The following is an 18,814-nucleotide window of genomic DNA, read 5'->3' on the forward strand; positions in this document are numbered from 1 at the left end:
GCCAGATGCGGGGCTCGATCCCAGGACCCTGAGATCATGACCTGAGCCGAAGGCAGAGGCTTTAACCCACAGAGCCACCCAGGCACCCCAAGCATGTTATTTTTAAGGTAATGTTCTCAATTTTAAGTCAGATATACAAGATTCCGTATGAATACTAAATGATGGAGGAAATTAGTGTTCTCTCAAGAGAATGCTAATGGAGGCAAGAGTCCACATTCTGTGGTCCTGTTGGAAAGGGAAACATAGAGGTCAGTGGCTTCTGGCAGTCGTGCAGTAGTTAACTGACTCTCTGAAACAGTCTTGATTTATATCATTTGCTGGTTTCCTTGTATACTGACAAAACTCAAGCTAACAAGGGCGTACCATCCAATTTACAAAACCCCTGAATATTTTATAAGCAACTCTTGGGAACCAGTGCATGCTAAGTCAAGCATAACTACCAGAGGGATTGAAGGAACATATTAAAAAATTAGTAACTGTCCTTGTTGCTCCAGGATAGGAGTATAATGGTAGAACTGAGAAAGAACTGGGATGTTGTCTTACCTTTTAAGGAAGCCAATTAGGGTAGCTCCTACCTCTGCCTCAGTGACCTCTTGAGTGGACCCCACTTCTTATAGTTGGGAGGAATAGAGTCTAGAAACAGGAACCTGCTGCCTTCTGAAACCAGCTGTCACAGCTGTTCCATTTGCTTGAGAAGGGATGAACTACGAGTGTCTTCTCTGCTGCCCAAGGTAGATCTCAGTGATGGTGAATGAAGCTCCATGATTCTGCACAATCAGGACCTGGGGAAAACCCTGCCTGTGGATGACTTTCTTGCTGCAGTATTAGCATCAGGCCTGTTTAGTTAGGTGCGTCTAGCATTGATCCATTCTTTTTTTTTTTTTTTAGATTTATTAGACAGAAATCACAAGTAGTCGGAGAGGCAGGCAGAGAGAGAGGAGGAGACAGGCTCCCTGCCGAGCAGAGAGCCCTATGCGGGGCTCGATCCCAGGACTCTGAGATCATGACCTGAGCAGAAGGCAGAGGCTTTAACCCACTGAGCCACCCAGGCACCCCTAGCATTGATCCATTCTTGATGGAATTCTGGGATGCCGCCACGGCAGATCTCCACAGTTTAAGTGGTCCAGCCTCTTCAACCCTTACACGTTTCTCTAAGTTATTTTCCCCCTCAGTCACTAGGTATGGATCATGTAGGCTTCTTTGGACGTATTCTATGTTCCACAGCTTAATGACTGGAAATCTCCCTGATGCAGAATGAAGGTGCTTGAGAACGGGTGGACGGTAGTCCAAATCAGACTTTATTTTAAGTAAAAGTGAACACTATGGTCAGTTTAAATTCAGCAAAGGAGAAGTTACTGGACGGCTGATCTAAGGAAGAAGGATGCAGCTATTTCTGTTCTTAATTATAAGTTACTTGTCTGAACGATGGGAAGAAAATATCCTGAACCTGGACAGTGCCATTTCCTAGCTCAGACAAAGGAAAGGTGGGCTCTACTCCATGCCAGAACAGAAAGGGAATGCATCTACACTCCAGACTCCAGGGTTGTGAAAAGGAGGCACTGTCAGAGGGAACTGTAATACAAGTCCCAAATATGAAAAGAGCGCACTTGGACACCTGAGCACCTCACAGCCTTTTCCAGTGCCGGCTTGGAAGCAGTGGCCAGGAAGTGGGGAACGGAATGGACAGTTGACATTTCTTGGATAGTTGGCTTCCCTCTGCCTTCTTTTACTGCGTCCAGGAAGTAAGAATAACATGGCGCCCTCACTCACTCCAGTCTAAAGCTGCTGATTCTGTGGGACTCCCCCAGGAAGACATTCACCACCAGTTTTTACTGTGACGTGCCTGACACGTGCTTTCCGGGACGTGTGCCACGGTTCTTCATAATAACGGAAGTCATAACACGTTACTGTTTTGTGAGGCTGACTGGGCACATTAAGAGTTCACAGAATTTTACCTGGTGTCCATTAAACCTCCACTTAAGATTTATTGATAAGTTTCCCAAGGCATTGAATAAAGGCAGTGGCCTCAGAAATTTTATTTAGTAAAGTATATATAGATTGATGAGAAATATAATAATTGATCTAGCAATCCAACAGATTGATCCAAGTGACTTGAATTACCTGGAATATGTGAGGGCAGTTGCTCTCGATCTTTTTTTTTTTTTTTCTTTTTTCTTAAATTTTATGTACTCTGTACACCCAGTGTGGGGCTCAAACTCACGACCCCGGTTAAGAGTCGCAGGCTCCACTGACTGAGCCAGCCAGGTGCCCCTCTTTACTGATATTTTCTGTTTAATGAGACATTGTCATCATAGCTTCCTTTTACTTTTTTTTTTTTAAGATTTTATTTATTTGACAGGCAGAGATCACAAGTAGGCAGAGAGGCAGGCAGAGAGAGAGGAGGAAGCAGGCTCCAAGCCGAGCAGAGAGCCCGATGTGGGGCTCGATCCCAGGACCCTGAGATCATGACCTGAGCCGAAGGCAGAGGCTTTAACCCACTGAGCCACCCAGGCGCCCCGCTCTCGATCTTAATACAACAAATCTTTTGGAACTCTGAAGGCATTACTGCAGCAACAATACTGGAACAGTAACATTTATTTGTTGAATATAAGATAACAGCAAGAACAGAATTTGCATCTACCTAATTTGACCAAGGAAATTTGCTTTTCATAGAAATAACAGCCATGGGGCGCCTGGGTTGCTCAGTCAGTTAAGCATCTGCTTGCAGCTCAGGTCATGATCCCAGGGTCCTGGGACTGAGTCCTGCATCGGGCTCCCTGCTCGGTGGGGAGCCTGCTTCTGCCTCTGCTGCTGCCACTCCCCCTGCTTGTGCTCTGTCAAATAAAATCTTAAAAAAAAAAAAAAAATCCACAAAAGAACAGTATAGCATACTAATACTAATGTATGTGTTGTTGCTTTTTTTAAAGATTTTATTTATTATCTGACAGAGACACAGCGAGAGAGGAAACACAAGCAGGGGGAGTGGGAGAGGGAGAAGCAGGCTACCCGCCGAGCAGGGAGCTCTGTATGGGGCTTGACCGAGCCACCCAGGCACCCCCTAATTTTTTTTTTTTTAAGTTTTTTTTTTTTTTAATTTTTTATTTATTTGACAGAGAGAAATCACAACCAGGCAGAGAGGCAGGCAGAGAGAGAGGAGGAAGCAGGCTCCCCGCTGAGCAGAGGGCCCGATGCGGGGCTCAATCCCAGGACCCTGAGATCATGACCTGAGCCGAAGGCAGAGGCTTAACCCACTGAGCCACCCAGGTGCCCCCTAATTTGTGTTTTTAAAAACAGTTTTACTAAAACCAGATTTAAAAGTTATACTTCTATTGAGCTCTCCAGAGAATGTTCAAGCATTTATATTTACTTGTCTGTAGAAAATGCTTTCTCAATGGTAAGTCGTCACTGTGTAATAGTAAATCCTTACTTAAATATTTCTGAATCTAAAAAAAGCCCAAGAATTTCATGGTAAAGCATGCAGGAGAATGTGCTCCTGTTTATCCAGCATTCCCTCCCAGGTGGCACTGCATCGTCATATGTCCAAGGCAGCTCCACGGAATACGGGGTGGATTCTCCAGTTCTACTGTAGCATGGAGGGCCCGTCCGCGCACACGGGCTGCAGAGAATCCATCCGCCAGTGCGGTAGTGAGACAGCCTCCACCGGTCTCCCAGCCACTTTCTGAGGCTCGCTTGATTGACAGCAGCTCTAAGACAGCTCTGTAGATCCTAGGAAGACCTCTGAGCTTAAGTCCATTCAGGTATTTCCTGTACTTAAATCAGTTTGCAAACCAAACCCAATTCCATTGAATTGGAGGAGGGAAAAAAACAAAACAAAACCAAAAAACCCTCACAAGTTCTCAAAAGAGGACTTATCACCAGCTCAGAAGCGGGCTAGTCTACTAGGTGGCAAGACCCTGGATCCTGAGCCTGCACTCTGGAGGCCTTCATTGTTAAACTGCTGTAGGATAGAAAGTAGTTGCATCACTTTGTGTTTCAGTTCGGAGATTACAATTCGCTTCTGGTAGAAGGCTGAGCAAGAATAGTGCCACCAGAGCACTGAGGTTTGGCCCTACATTTGATGTATCTAAAACAGAGGACTTTGTTTCGATGGTAAATTGCTCTTACACTGCTTTTTTACATTCACTGAATCTCTGTATCCCATACAGTTTAAAGAGACTCTAGTACAGTGCTGAGCCTGAGACAGGTGTTATCCTTGCTCCCCTAAGTTCACACAGTCCAGAGGAGGAGACAGTCAAGCTGGCTGTTGCAGGGAAGTGTCCTACGTGCCCTGCTAGGAAAACGGGGAGGTTTGGCTCCAACATTAGATTAAATGTTCAGGGAAGAGGATCATACCCTTCAAAGGAGGTATGATATGTAAGCAGCTTCTTACAGAGTAAGGAAGTTAAGATTGCCACGTTGGGGATGGGAGGGCCGTTTAGTAAAAGGGCTGTTCGTGGCTGAGACAGTGAGCTGGCACGCGCTGAGGGGGCGCGTGGCCCACGAATGGGGCAAGCCCATAAGGCAGATGATTTCTGTGCAGCCTGGGATGAGTGAGTGACTCTGAGGAGGTGAATCAGGCCGTGTCAGATTAGGGACCTGAGCCCATATTAAGAATTTGTCTCTAGCTTATTAGCCACTTCCTCACACTTTTCAGGGTTCCGCTCCACAGTCCACAGCACCATCCCAGGTGTACTTGCCAAAATGCAGACTCCTCATGTCCCTCCTACTAGATGGAAAGGAAGGACTGCTGGGTCATCTTCTCACGTCCACATTCTCCAGGGGACTCTCACTCTGTGAGGATTGTGATTGGTGTGAGTCAGGGGCCCCGTAAGTTCATGTTAGATTGTTGTCGTCCTCACTGTTGCACTGTGCCTACTTTATTTAATTGTGCCCAAGAGATTGTACCGTGGAATTGTCAGCATGTTTAGTGTAGAATATAATGTACTTTTCATTTTGTTTTTATACTGTTTCCTGTGTGTAAACAGTTCACTGTTACTGGCTTATGTTTCTTCCTTTTTTTTAAAGATTTTATTTATTTATTTGACAGAGAGATCACAAGTAGGCAGACAGGCAGGCAGAGAGAGAGGGAGAAGCAGACTCGTTGGGAGAGCCTGACGCGGGGCTTGATCCCAGGACTCTGGGATCATGACCTGAGCGGAAAGCAGCGGCCCAATCCACTGAGCCACGCAGGCACCCCATGGCTTATATTTCTACAGAAGATCCATCTATCCAAAAGACTATGAAAGACAGACATACGTGTAAGACAACAGATGTAAAAACATGAGCTGTGGAGAGCGGTTCACAGATGTAGCGCAAACTCTCTGAGCCCTTGTACTTAGCTGCAGTTTGCCTGTATTGCCCCAGACATCATTACAGCAGACTCCTGTGCAGACTATACTCATTAACCCATTTTTGCATCTCAGTAGTCCTACGAAGGAGTCAGGGCCATCTCTCAATCTGTACATCACCCAGTATATAGGGGAGCCTGGCTGGGGCTCTAGCAGGCTGAGACGAGAGCCTTGGCCCTCTGGAGCATATGGCCTCAGGAGAACCTGGTTCGACATTCTTTTGGTCTTAGTACACCAGCATTTGATGATGGCGGCAGTGAGAATGATAACAAGGATGTCCGTGACAACTTTTTCTAAATCAGATGCTTATATTTAAAATATATACTGAATGATTTCTCTTCCAAAACAACTTGTTCTTTTATATCTCTAGATCTCAATATATGTTAAGATACATCCTAATTCTTTGAAACTTTTCTTTTCAAAAACAAAGGACATCCTATTTATAGAAAAACCAGTAATGAAGCTATATAATTTATTCTAGGAGGCCCTAATATTTTGAAGCTTAGGGTATTAGAGTTCTTTGGCATGAGTCAGAGAAATCTGACGGAGACCTGTGCTGAATTCTTTTTCTAATTCTTGGTAGTAAAATGTCACACTCTAGATACCTGCATGTATTTTAAGTGTAAGTATTTCTCTTATTTGGAGTCACCATAGTGCTCACAGTCTGAGAGTTGTCAGAGCACAAGGCCTCTTAAAAATAAAGAGCAGGAGGGGCGCCTGGGAGGCTCAGTGGGTTATGCCTTCGGCTCGGGTCATGATCTCAAGGTCCTGGGATCAAGCCCTGCATCAGGCTCTTTGCTCAGTGAGGAGCCTCCTTCCTCCTCCTCTCTCTCTGTTAAATAGATAAACAGATAAATAGACAAACAGACAGACAGCAGGAGGGGTACCTGGATGGCTCACTCAGTTAAGCAACTGACTCTTGGTTTCAGCTCAGGTTATGAGATCAAGCCACGCCTTTGGCTCTGTGCATAGCATGGGATCTCCTTGGGACTCTCCCTTTGCCCCTGCCCCTTGCTCATGCATGCTCTGTCTCGAAAATAATTAAAATCTAAATAAATAAATAAAGAGCAGGATAGAGCTCTTGGCTTTAGCTTTTTTCCATTGTTTCCCAAAACTACCAAAGTCCACCAAATGGTGAGGCCTCTGGGAAAAGAGATAAAGGTTGCTTTTGAGATCTTTGGAAGGATGAAGAATTAGAGGATATAATCTATTGGTGAAACAGGCAGCTAGGTCAGTGAAACACAATAGGGAGCCGAGAAGCATACCCACACAAATACCGTAAACTGATATTTGACAAAGGGGCAAAAATAATACAGTGAAAGTATTTTCAACAATGAGGGAGCAGGTAACAACTGGAAATCAATACACAAAACAAAACTGAATCTACACGCAGACCTTAATACTCTTAAAAATTTAACTCAAAACACATAACATTTCTAAACTATCAAACTCCTAGAAGAAAACACTGGAAAAAATCAAGGTGACCTTAAGTTTGGCAATGACTTTTTAACTGTAACATCAAAGGCAAGATCCATGGAAGAAGTAACTGATAAGTGAACTGGATTAAAATCAGAGACTTCTGCTTTGTGAAAAATGCTGTCAAAAAAGTGAGAAGACAAGCCACAAGCTGGGAGAAAATATTTGCAAAACACATCTGATAAAGGACTTACTCATAATATATAAAATATTTTAAAAATCAACAAGAAAATTATCAACTCCATTAAAAAATGGGCAAAAGATCTCAACAGCCACCTTACCAAAGAAGATACAGATAGAAAACAAGCCCTTGAAATATGCTCAGCGTCATACGTCGGTGAAATGCACAAAACAAAAACAATAACACCTACTGTGTGCCATTAGAATGGGGAAAATCCAAAATACTGAGACCACCAAATGCTGGTATGGATGCAGAGCACCAGGAGCTCTGATTCATTGCTGGTAGGAAAGCAAACTGGTGCAGCCACTTTGGAAGACAGTTGGGCAGCTTTTTATAAAATTAAACTTATTACCACGTGATCCAGCAGTCATGCTTCTTTCTCGCTGTTTATCTAAATGAGTTGGAATACATACGACCACACAAAAACTTCCACGTGGATGCAGCTTTATTCATAATTGCCAAAACATGGAAGCAACCCAGATGTCCTTCAGTGGGGGATGAATAAACAAACATGGTATATCTAAATGCTAGAATATTATTCAGTGGTAAAAAGAAATGAGCTGTCAAGCCAGTGGAAACACATGGAGGAACCTTAAATGCCTGTTACTAAGTAAAAGAAGCCAGTCTGAAAAGTACATACTGTGTGATCCCAACTATGACATTCTAGAAAAGTGCAACTAGAAGACGGTAAAACATTCAGTGGTGGCCAGGGGTTGAGGGGGTGGGCAGGGATGACTAGGCAGAGCACAGAGGATTTTTAGAGCAGTGAAAACACTCTGACGGTGCCGTAAAGGTGCATATATGTCATTATACATTTCAGAGCACGAGAGTGAACAGTACTGTAAACCAGGACTTGAGGTGGTGATGTTTCAGTGTAGGTTCATCAGTTCTAACAAATGTACCAGTCTGGGGGAGGCTGTTCTTTTGTGGGGATAGGAGGTGTATCGGAACTGTCTGTATTTTCTGCTCAGTTAGTGATGAACCTAAAACAACTCTAAAAAACATCATTAGACAAAAGAAAGGGCATGATCTATTTTCCTTAATTGCATCTATAGGATTTACCGAATCCGAAAATCCGAAAGGATTTTGTTAGAAAGGCTTGGCTCAATTAGGTTTATACTGACTGGCATCCAGACTGACCAGGGTGTATCCTTTGATTTATGTCACTGATGAGGTTATCAACTGCTTATAAAGATAAATCACCATCAAAAGTGTGATTTATGTAGAGAAAGAAACTCTGAGGTCCTTTGTGTGGTAGCTACACATCAAAGAGTTGGCTTCCTTCGCTTTTCCATCTGTTTGGGTTTGGGTAAGTACTGGATAGAATTTTTATGAGGGAAGACAGACTTCTGTATTTCAGGGAGAAATTTATAATCAGGAAGTGATGGTTTATCTGACTGTAGGCACTTGGGAACAGGTTTCTTATCATGGACATGGAATTTCTCTCTTTTATCATTCAGATGTAGTGGTCACAGAGAAACTTGCCTAATTCTACCATTCATAGGTAGATTTTTCTGCATTTAGGTCTTTTAGAGGACAGCATAAATAAAAATAAATCTGTAACAAACTCCGTGGGTGACTTGAAAAAAATGGTAGTTCTATTTAAGTCAAGGCAGAGGGCAGGGGAAACACTTATTTTGGTTGGACTTTAATGAAAATATCTGTGTAATGGAGATTTAAACTGAAGTTGGAGTGGAAAGAGTATGGGGTAGGAAGTTTGTGGATGGGAATGGAAACAAAGAATGATAGTAGTGCCCAGGCTAGAAATAGTACTGGTGCATTTGTTGGTTTGGTAAAGGCATTTAAAATGTCGGTACTCAGATGGAGCCAGCCACTAAGATTCAGACAAAGGAGTAATTCCTATATTTGGTGGGATAGAGTTATTGTCTCAAGAAGTACTTCATTTTAGGTGTAACTTTGCAAGCAGAAATGATCTCTTCAGAAATGGGAATCCAGATAAGAAACTGATCACTTTCAATGTAGAGACAACAGTAGAAAAAAATGGGAACTGAAGAAATGTGTGAGCCTGCCAGGACATGCTGTTAAAGAACGGGCACTCACCGTAAGTCCTGAGACGTTCCAGTAGGGCTGAGGAATTCTTCACAGAGGACGTGGGAGAAGGACTGATTACGGAGGGGAAGAAGTTCTGAAAATGAGGTCAAGGTTTAACTCCTGTTTCCAGGTAAGGATTTATTGGAGAGAGAGAGACAATGAGTGATGTTAATCCGTATTTGTAAAATAATCAGTGGTGGCCTTTTAAGTGAAAGGGAGAGGAGGATGTGAGCGCGGGAAGGACAACACTTCCAGTTTGATTGTGAAGGGAGGACAGAAGGGCAGCAACTGGAGAGAGAATAAGTTCAGAGGAAGTTTTTGCTTAAAGTTATAAGATACAATGAATTTAAACGATGGGGGGATTGATTGTGGAGAGATGGACAGGTTTTGGGGAAAGGAAATTTAATTTATAAACAGGAATACAGTTCTCAACAAAACAGGAGACAAAGGAATTCATTCGGAGACACTGGACCTAGAGGTAGCACGACTTCTATTTAATGGGAGAAAAGAGTCAGCAATGGATGTGAATGTAGGAATATTCTTAGATATTATGATGAAAAACTGAATAGTGTGTCACCTTAGATAATTCGTCTCTCTTATGGACTGAATTTTGTGTTCCCAAAAGTCAAATGTTGAAGTCCGACCCTCAGTGTGTATTTGGAGATTGGGCCTTAAAACTGTCAATTAAGGTACAATGAGGGCATTAGTGTCGGCCTAATCTAGTCTGACTAGTGTCTTTGCAAGAAGAGGGAATTAGGTCACAGACAAGTGCAGAGGGGTGGCCATGTGGGGACAGAAGATGGCTGGCTGTGAGCTAAGTTGGGTGGGCGTGGGGGGGGGTTAGAAGAAACCAATCCTGGTGACACCAGAATTGTGAGAAAGTAATTTTCTATTGTTTAAGCCCCTCAGTGAGTGCTGCTCTGTGGCAGTGACCTTGGCAAGCGAGCACAGTATGTGTAGTAGGGAATAATCTCGCCTTTTGAAAGGCGAGAAAGTGCAGCATCAGTCGGCATGGGGAAGATCTGAAATATTTATGGGAGCATGGAAGAGTGACTTAGAGTTGGCAGACACATTTGAAAACCCCTGGAGAAGCAGTTCTGGTTTCGGACAGGGATCAGCAACTTAGCCATGCGTGTCAGAGACAGTCACAGGAAAGGCAAGTACGTGGAATCACCTGCTCTTGAGATCTTGGAGGGGAAATGTGGTTAATAGTGGTTAACGGCGCGGGGAACATAGTGCTGGTCCTGGTAGGTGCCTGTTGAAATGAGTCGGTGTGGATTAAAGTGGGCAGGAAAAATGAAGAGGGGGAAAGCCTGATGTTTGAAAAGTGGCCAGTCCACAGAGGTTCCCATGTACAGAGAACAGTGTGGGGTGTAATTTCTGTGAAACAGTGAGGAGAAGAAAGAGTAATGATGGTAGGGCCACTGATAAGGTCAGAAGTGATGCCATATTCCAGCGAAGACCTAGGTGTGGCGTGTGATCCTTAAGGAATTCTTCATAGGAGACAGAGCAAAATTAAAATACGAGTAGGTCATTTCCTAGCTGTGTAACTTTGTTATCTTATTGAAGTTTTTGAACCTCTTCTGTTCACATCATTTGTTAAACTGGTAAATAAAATCACCAGATTTATTGTGAGGATTAAATAAACGAATACATATAAAATATCGAAGTGGGGTCACATTTGATACAACTTTTTTTTTCTTTTTGTGGACCTCAGGTACAAATGGGTGAGTTAATCCTACTTTGTTTATGACACATCATCATAACTTTCCCACAAAATACATCTAATTATTGGTGTCTTAGGGGAGAGTTGACAATTTATACATGCTTTCTCACTGTGTCTCACACATTTGTGTGTATGTATGTAAATGTGTGTACATATACATACGTGTGTGTGTGATAATGAAATGCGGGCATAGTACAGCTACTGAAGATTAACACAGAGCAGGATTTCAAGGACTTCAGTTACCCCTTTATTAAAATAATCAGAGCAACTAGATTTTCTCCTGAACCACAGGCTTTCTGTATTATCTGGACGACCTTGAAATAAAGGACTTGGACAGTAAATGACAGGAACATTATGACTCATATTCCTCCTTTCTGATGCAGGGCATTTTTAAGGACTAGACTTGCAGAATGAGGGCCACTGAGCCCTCCAAATGGAATAAGTCCTTGAATTGACGAACCCTATCATACCACAGACTTCTTTGGTTTTTTGGCATCCACGTCCATGGGCAGCAGATCTAAAAGAGCTGAGGGACAGCAGGAAGGGAGGATGGCTCCCGAACGCTGCTGTGGATGCTGGGGGACCACTGCTTGGGTATGAGAATAACGAAATCTGAGAAATTCCATGTTTACCTACAGATGGAGACAAAAATCAGTACGTGGCCTGAGTCTAGGCTTTCTAAGCTTTGGAATCAGGGAGGAATTAAATACTCGGGATGCTGTGGGCTCATTAACATATATAACTCAGTACTTTCGATGTTCTTACTCATAAAATCTCTGTATAATTTGTATGTTTTTTTATTAGCACCTGTAGTCCTAGTCTTTTTTTTTTTTTTTTTTGTCGTCTTTTGAACATGGGAGAGGAAGCGAGTCCTCTTCATTTCTTGTAGGCTGCACTGCATGTTTGTTGGGTAGGCTGCCGGTCACACCCAGGTAAGGTTTGGGGCTTCATGACAGGTGAGACGGGAAATCGGGCACAGGACTGGGATCGCATGGCTTCTTTCTCCATCCTCAGCTTTGCCTGCTTAGTGCTTGGACTGTCTGAGAGTGAAAACCCAGAGAAAGACACCTGGCAACTGAGTTACTGACAATGCAGCCACTGGTGAGTAGGGAAGCCTCTTCGTGCTGAAATAACACCCTAGGGCCATCAGAGGGGCGGATTTTATTGGCTTAAATGTTCACTTGCCGTTGGGAAATCCTCAGGGATCTGAGTTCCAGTGAAATTTCCCCAGGACTCTAGCATGGTTATAACGATTCAGAAACTCCATAACTAGTAACATAGTATCACACCTGTAGTTTATCCCAGCTTCCATTAAGCTTGTGTATTTATAGAAAAGAAGAAAGAAGTTTGCTTGCTCTAACTCAGGCCATATCCTTATTGGGAAATAATCCACCCACTGATCATAGTGTTGGCTCTAAAGATCCTTTCATAAAGGGTTGTGGTTGAAGAGATGAGCAAGGAGAACACTGTGGTCCGGTCAGGGGGTGCTTTCCCCGAGTCCAGTGTTTCAGGTACTGGGTGGGGGCTGTGGAGTGTTGAAGGGAGCGCAAGAGAAGTTGAGGCCAGAAAGGGCAGGAGGAATCATTCATATTTTTCCAACTTTAAAGTTTCAAGAGAATATATTTGCACTTTTGGAAACTTTTAAAAAAAGATAACTCAATTTTCATTACCCTTCTTGCCCCTGTTCACATATTTTACCTTTTTTGTAATTAACTTTTTTCATATTTGATAACTGCACTTAGTGTATAGGGAGGATTAACTCCATAATTGTGGCTGTATATTCAGGAGAAGGGCGTATAGTAGAGTAAAATTTAAGATCTTGCAGAAACTTTTTAAAAACTACATAAAGCAAAACCATTCCGGAGGCTTCTGTTCTCCTTTAGCAGAGGGACAAGACAGGAGACACGTAATAACTGGTGTCGAAGGTCCAGAGAAAATTAGGAGTCCTCTTAACACAGGAACAGTCAGGCTAGGACTGCCCTTCAGTACAGCTGTCTCAGAGGTTCCTGCCCTGTGCTGCTGAACCTTCTGTTCCGACCTTACACCTTATTGTGAACACCTGAGCCTGCAGAGTTGAACACGACTACACTGTGTGTACCAAGTTCTCCATGAAACGTGTTCATTTCTGAAGAATGCTAGAGATGGTTTCAAGGTTCTTGGATATTTTAATGACTAATGGCTTGTATTTAATACAGGTTTACTTAGGAAAAACTTCATACGTTAGTTCACTGGGTCTTTCAGTACGCCTAACACGTCATTAAAGGTTCATCTGTGGGAATAGTGTCATGGTTTAAAAGAGGCAAGTCATGTTTGCCTTATACTGAGTCTGTAAAGTTACTTGAAGTTAATCAGAAATTAGGTAATCAGTTAAAACTGAAGTTAATCAGTTTTAGTTAGGAATTTTCAGGTGCCAATTTTACAATCCTATGTCTGATATAATTACCAGTTTTTGTTTTAGACTTTGTGTTTATTTTAATAAGTAGGCTTTATACCCAACCTGGGACCTGAGCTCATGACCCAGAGATCAAGAGTTGCAAGCTCTACTGAATGATCCAGCCAGGTGCCCCCATAATTACCAGTTGCTTAAAAAAAAAAAAAAAAAATCCAGGCTATGTAATATCACACTTCATGTGATATTCCTTTATAGTAAAGTTTTATTAATTCAGACTGTATCTGTGTAATGTATCTGAAAGGCAGATGCCAGTTCTGCACCGAGAATGAACGACAGGAGCCCTAGACTTAGTTTGATCACTACACACCCAGCCCTCCACCCTCTTCCTCAGTGCGGTCATCGCAGCCCTCCCGCTCTGGCTGCCGGTAGGGAATGCTCTAAAACAGAATATCCGTGATGTTTTAGGAATCAGTGACCTTTGAAGATGTGGCTATAGACTTCACCAAGGAAGAGTGGGCCCTGCTGGACATATCCCAGCGAAAGCTGTTCAGGGATGTCATGCTGGAAAACATACGTCATCTCGTGTCCCTGGGTGAGTCTGCCAGCGCACACACTTACATAGATGGGGGGGTAGGAAGGTGGTGGGTCAGTCAGCAAGTAACTGGAGCAGCTTCTGCACACCCGCATACCCACTCCACTCTCTACCCTGAGTCTTTCATAGACCTTACTTGAAAGAAAGTTGTTTCTTTATATTTTACTACATCTAGGTTGTCACACCACTAGAAGTTACTACTCGGTCTCTAACAACCAGAGCAGAACTGGGAATTCAGTATTTCTGAATGCAGAAACAAACTAAACCTTTTCTAAATAATTACTCTGCCATAGTCATTATTTCAAGGGTTGAAACTAGACCAATGACAAAAATAGAACTTTGATTTCTCTTGTTGGCTTATTTGGTGTCTGTTTGAAAGTAATATTCAACCCACTGTGGAGACATTTAATTTCTCCATTTCGGAAAAGACTGAGGATTCTGCATTGTCTTTAAATTTGGGCATGGACATCACCATCCAGAGGTCTTCACTATTTCGACACATATTTGGATTTGTGTTTTTCTCCATTCAAGTTTTTGTTGTGTTCTCCTTATTCCTCCTCAGTTGCCTGTCCTGGACTTAATGAGGATTAGCCTTGGGGAAGGAGAGGACTTTTAGTAGTACAGAATTCAAAATCCACGTACCTTTTTTCAATGAACAGGATATCAGCATTGCAGATCAGATTTGATTTTCCAGTTGGAGCAAGGACAAGAGCTGTGGAGTGAAGGAACTGGATTTCTTCGAGGCCAGAGCCCAGGTAAGCTGGGGACCTGTGCTTCAGGATGAGGAGGTGCTCACTGTATGTTATTGGAAATACCAACTGAAGATTTTGTCAAGAGAGTGAGTTTCTAAAATTTGGAGAAGAAACTGGGGCAAAATTCTTCACATGTTGTCATTATTCCTTGCATTTGTCAATCACAATTCATGTTTCCTCTTGCTGGTGTTTGTTCTGGCTTTGGGGAAAGCATATTTATATACTTAAATGAAGTTAAACTTTCATACAGTCACTCCTACCCTAATATCCCCTTTGAAGGTTTCTCTTCTCTTTCCCTACCCAATCTGCCTTCATCAGAATTTTTGCATAATTCAATCCTGAAAACCTTTGTGAATTAGTATTCCTAGAGTATTCCTTCATTTGACATATTTGCCCCATCAAAGTGCCAGTTTTTGAAACATACTCACATGGGTCTTGGTGCTTTTCAACATTTTCATTACCCTAATGCCATTCTGACTATTTGTTATGTTTTCAATTATTTCAGGCAGGGGAAGTGCCTTTAAAGAACAAGAAATGATAGCCACACAACATATCAGCAGGAAGGACACATCTGCAATCCTGCCACTGGTAAGTGTCATGAGTAGTAACCCTGGTCACCCAAATTAAAGACCTAGAAATAGGACATTAATAATTGAGCACAATAGCCTAATTCTTTTTTTTTTTTTTGTTCTTTTTTTTTTTTTCAAAGATCTTATTTATTTATTTGACAGAGAGAAATCACAAGTAGGCAGAGCAGCAGGCAGAGAGAGAGGAGGAAGCAGGCTCCCCGCTGAGCAGAGAGCCCGATGCGGGGCTCAATCCCAGGACCCTGGGATCATGACCTGAGTGGAAGGCAGAGGCTTAACCCACTGAGCCACCCAGGCGCCCCACAATAGCCTAATTCATATTAAGTTGGGATTAAACTTTTTTTTTTAGCAAAAAGTTTTGGCTAGTTTGAATTTAGTGAACAAATTAATCTGAGCCCCCAAACCATAACCTGAGATGGTAAAAAAAAGACAACTGCATAAACACTGATTGCATGCCCAGTCTTTGAAATATAATCTATAAGCTCTGTAGTTGGGATGCTACAAAAGAAAAACTCTTACGTAGGCAGGGGAGTAACAAACACATCATGTGTATGCAAGTAACGCTGGCAAGATTTTAACTGGAGACTATCACTGAATGGTTAGTTTAGGATTTCTGTGTAGAAAAGAGAATGTACAGATATGTAGGCCAACTCTAACAACCTTTCATCTCTTTCCCAAAAGGATACTCCAGAGGATCCCTTTGAATATAAAGATTTGGAAGAAGATTTCACTCATGGCTTCGTGTTGACTCAACATTTGTTAACTCACACAGAAAAGACACCTTGTATCAGTAAACAGTGTCCAAAATCCCTTAGTGACCAGTCATACCTTAATCAACATAAGCAGATGCACACCAGAGGTAAATCATGTGAGTGCCAACTGTGCGGAAAAGCCTTTAGTAATTGCTCAAGCCTTAGGAGACATGAGATGACTCACACTGGAGAGAAACCATATGAATGCCATATCTGTGGGAATGCCTTCATTCAAAGCTCAGACCTTAGAAAACACAATCTAACTCACACTGGAGAGAAACCATATGAATGTCATCTATGTGGGAAAGCCTTCAGTCAGTCCTCCAACCTCAGACAGCACGAGAGAACGCACACTGGAGAGCAGCCATATGACTGTCACCTGTGTGGGAAAGCCTTCAGCAAATGTTCTGCCCTTAGACGACATGAAAGAACTCACACTGGAGAAAAACCATATGAATGTCAGCTTTGTGGGAAATCTTTCAGTCAGTGTTCTGCTCTCAGACGACACGAGGGAACCCACAATGGAGAGAAAATTATGAATGCCTTTAGTAAATATTCTGACCTTAGATAACATCGTATTATAAATGTAATGTGGGTGAGACTTCAACCACGGCGTTAACATTTAAACACACCTCTGGAGGACTTGCACAATGAAGAAACTGTCTGTAATCAACGTAGAAGATCCCTCAGTCATTCTTCCTCATTGGACCTACACTGGCTTAAATGGAAGAAATCCGTGTGTGTGACAGCTGTGCAGCAGAACCGTGAAGGATGTGAGAGGACTCACTCTGTAAATACAAGGGATGGCGAGGTCTTAAGCAACAGCTCTCAACCTGAAACACACTATTGGGCCTGCACAAGGGAGCACCCCAGCTCTGTGATCACGGTGAACAGCATGCAGCCAGGCAGCAGGTGCGATGAAGTCTGAATAAACACGAATGCAAGATGTAAGAGGATGAATGCTCTTGAGGAACAACAAGTAATTCCTACTGCAGAGAAATGAGAGACCCTTTGTTCACAGAGAGGCATTTGGGGCATGTGTGAAGATTCGGACTGTATACAGCACTCAGTGTCAGTGATCGCTTACTTTCTGGCCAACATTAAGCTTCTTACCTGAGGAGATGGCAGTCAGGAAATCACAGTGGTGGGAACTTCAGGCAGATTTTCTATCAGGAAACTAAGTCTAGGGAAAAACCTAAAATTAGAGCCTTTAACATACAATGTAACCGGTGATTCCAGATTTTGAGAAAAATAACTATTCATGGGGAAAATGTGGCATATAGATACAAAAAGGTAAAGCTGATCTAAGCATATTGAATACAGAATTTTCGAAAAGGTAAAACTTTTTCAATACATTATTTCCTGTAAATAATTAATAAACCCTGTTGCTGAAAAATCTGTTGTTGAGGTTCTGGTTTTCTCTATGCAGTTGTAAACACATGGGTTTGAGCCTACACTCCTTGGTATGTAGATTAGAGACTCAACAAGACAGTCTCCTCTTCCTCTGACAGCTCCTTCCACAGAGATCAGCTCCACTGTTCCAACTTCCCACCGTCAGCTAGCTCCTTCTGTACCTGCTGGTGGCATGGCAAGGACTGTCACCCCAACGGACAGCTTCCTCATTGGGCTATGAGCCTGGTAGTAAAACCACACCTAGTAGAACCACAAGCACAGTATCCCAAATACCAGGGTAAACCATGAGGCTGCTCCAGCCCTCCTATGCCCCGGGGAAACTCGGTCAGCGCCCTTCGTCCCTCAGTTATGTCCCAGCATCTTCCTTCTCAGGCTTTTTGGTCTGCCTACCTGACTCTGGCCCCTCTGGTTGATCCCTTCCCCAGACAGAAGCTACTAGTTTATTTCACTGAAATGCTCTTGACAGTGCCACCCAGGGGGCCCTTCAGCCCCTAGAAAGTTCTGAGGAAGCTGAAACAAAGAAAAGCTCCCGTCTGTCCGTCTTAGAGTCCCCAGAGAGGTCCGAACACGCAACCACAATTCTCTGAGAACCTTTGTGTTACGCTGCACCAGGAATGTGGGCCCACAGAGCTGGGCAGTGTGGCATGATGGTGGGTAAGCTAAAACACCACAATGCTGTTCACGAAATTAAGTAGAACTTTTTTCTTCATTAAGTATTCCCCCAATTATCTAAACTGTCAATAGCTCATTCTCCAACTTACTTTTGCAATTTTTGTTTTCCTAGTTCAGTTGTTTCTCCTGTCGTTTTAAGATTTTGACTTACTTATACTCTAAAAAATCTTACTAAAAATAGGTAAATACGTTGTTGCATCCAAACAAATTCTGGACAATTTTTCCTGAAACATTCATTTTCATTTTATCACTACCTGAAGCACCCAACTGTTTTTAGAAACAATACCCACTGTCATGTATAGCATATTTAAATACCTCTACCTTTATTTTCTAGACAAACTACAATGTAGAAAGAATTAGCATGCATTTCTCTGGGATAAGCTTTAATCTATGGTCTGTAAGAATGGGAAATACTCTGCTGCTGGGGTTTTGGTTTTTGATTTGTTTTTGTTTTACCAGGACAAAAATTTAGTATACCCCTAAATAAACCTAGTCTATATTTCAGTTACCTTCATTTCTAAAACTAGAATACAAACTCCCAGAGGGACTTTCCAGTTTTCTCCTCTCTGTCGTATTTCACTAACACCCAACAGTAGAACTCAATTCAAGACTTGGAGCTTTGGCAAAGCTGTTTTCCATACCGCAAGTATTCTTGTGGTTAGTAGGTTTCAAACACTGCTCACATGTCACTTCTTCATAAAACCTGTCTTAATTCTTTCAGTCCAAGGTCCTGCCCTGAGACCTTTCACAATACTTGGTTTTCATATCTCTGTTACAGGTTTAATTCCACCACATCACTTCTCTAGAGAATTCTGGTTGAGTTTTCATTTTTTCAATAAAAACTCTGTACATGAGTGACGCCTGGGTGGCT

The 18,814-nt window shown here is 42.6% G+C and overlaps 1 protein-coding gene across 1 annotated transcript in view; it reads left to right on the plus strand.

Annotated features, from left to right (window-relative positions):
• The window catches only part of LOC123936616 (zinc finger protein 705A-like), a 31,173-nt gene extending 13,919 nt beyond the window's left edge, over positions 1-17,254 (plus strand). The window contains exons 4-8 of the mRNA XM_045997042.1: positions 11,798-11,884; positions 13,641-13,767; positions 14,427-14,522; positions 15,025-15,107; positions 15,788-17,254. Coding sequence (XP_045852998.1) covers positions 11,873-11,884; positions 13,641-13,767; positions 14,427-14,522; positions 15,025-15,107; positions 15,788-16,429 — 960 coding nt within the window. The 5' untranslated portion in view covers positions 11,798-11,872 and the 3' untranslated portion in view covers positions 16,430-17,254. The remainder of the gene's footprint in view (positions 1-11,797; positions 11,885-13,640; positions 13,768-14,426; positions 14,523-15,024; positions 15,108-15,787) is intronic.
• Positions 17,255-18,814: the final 1,560 nt, after the last annotated feature.

The sequence above is a fragment of the Meles meles genome, chromosome 2 (assembly GCF_922984935.1).
Source record: "Meles meles chromosome 2, mMelMel3.1 paternal haplotype, whole genome shotgun sequence".
Taxonomy (NCBI): domain Eukaryota; kingdom Metazoa; phylum Chordata; class Mammalia; order Carnivora; family Mustelidae; genus Meles; species Meles meles.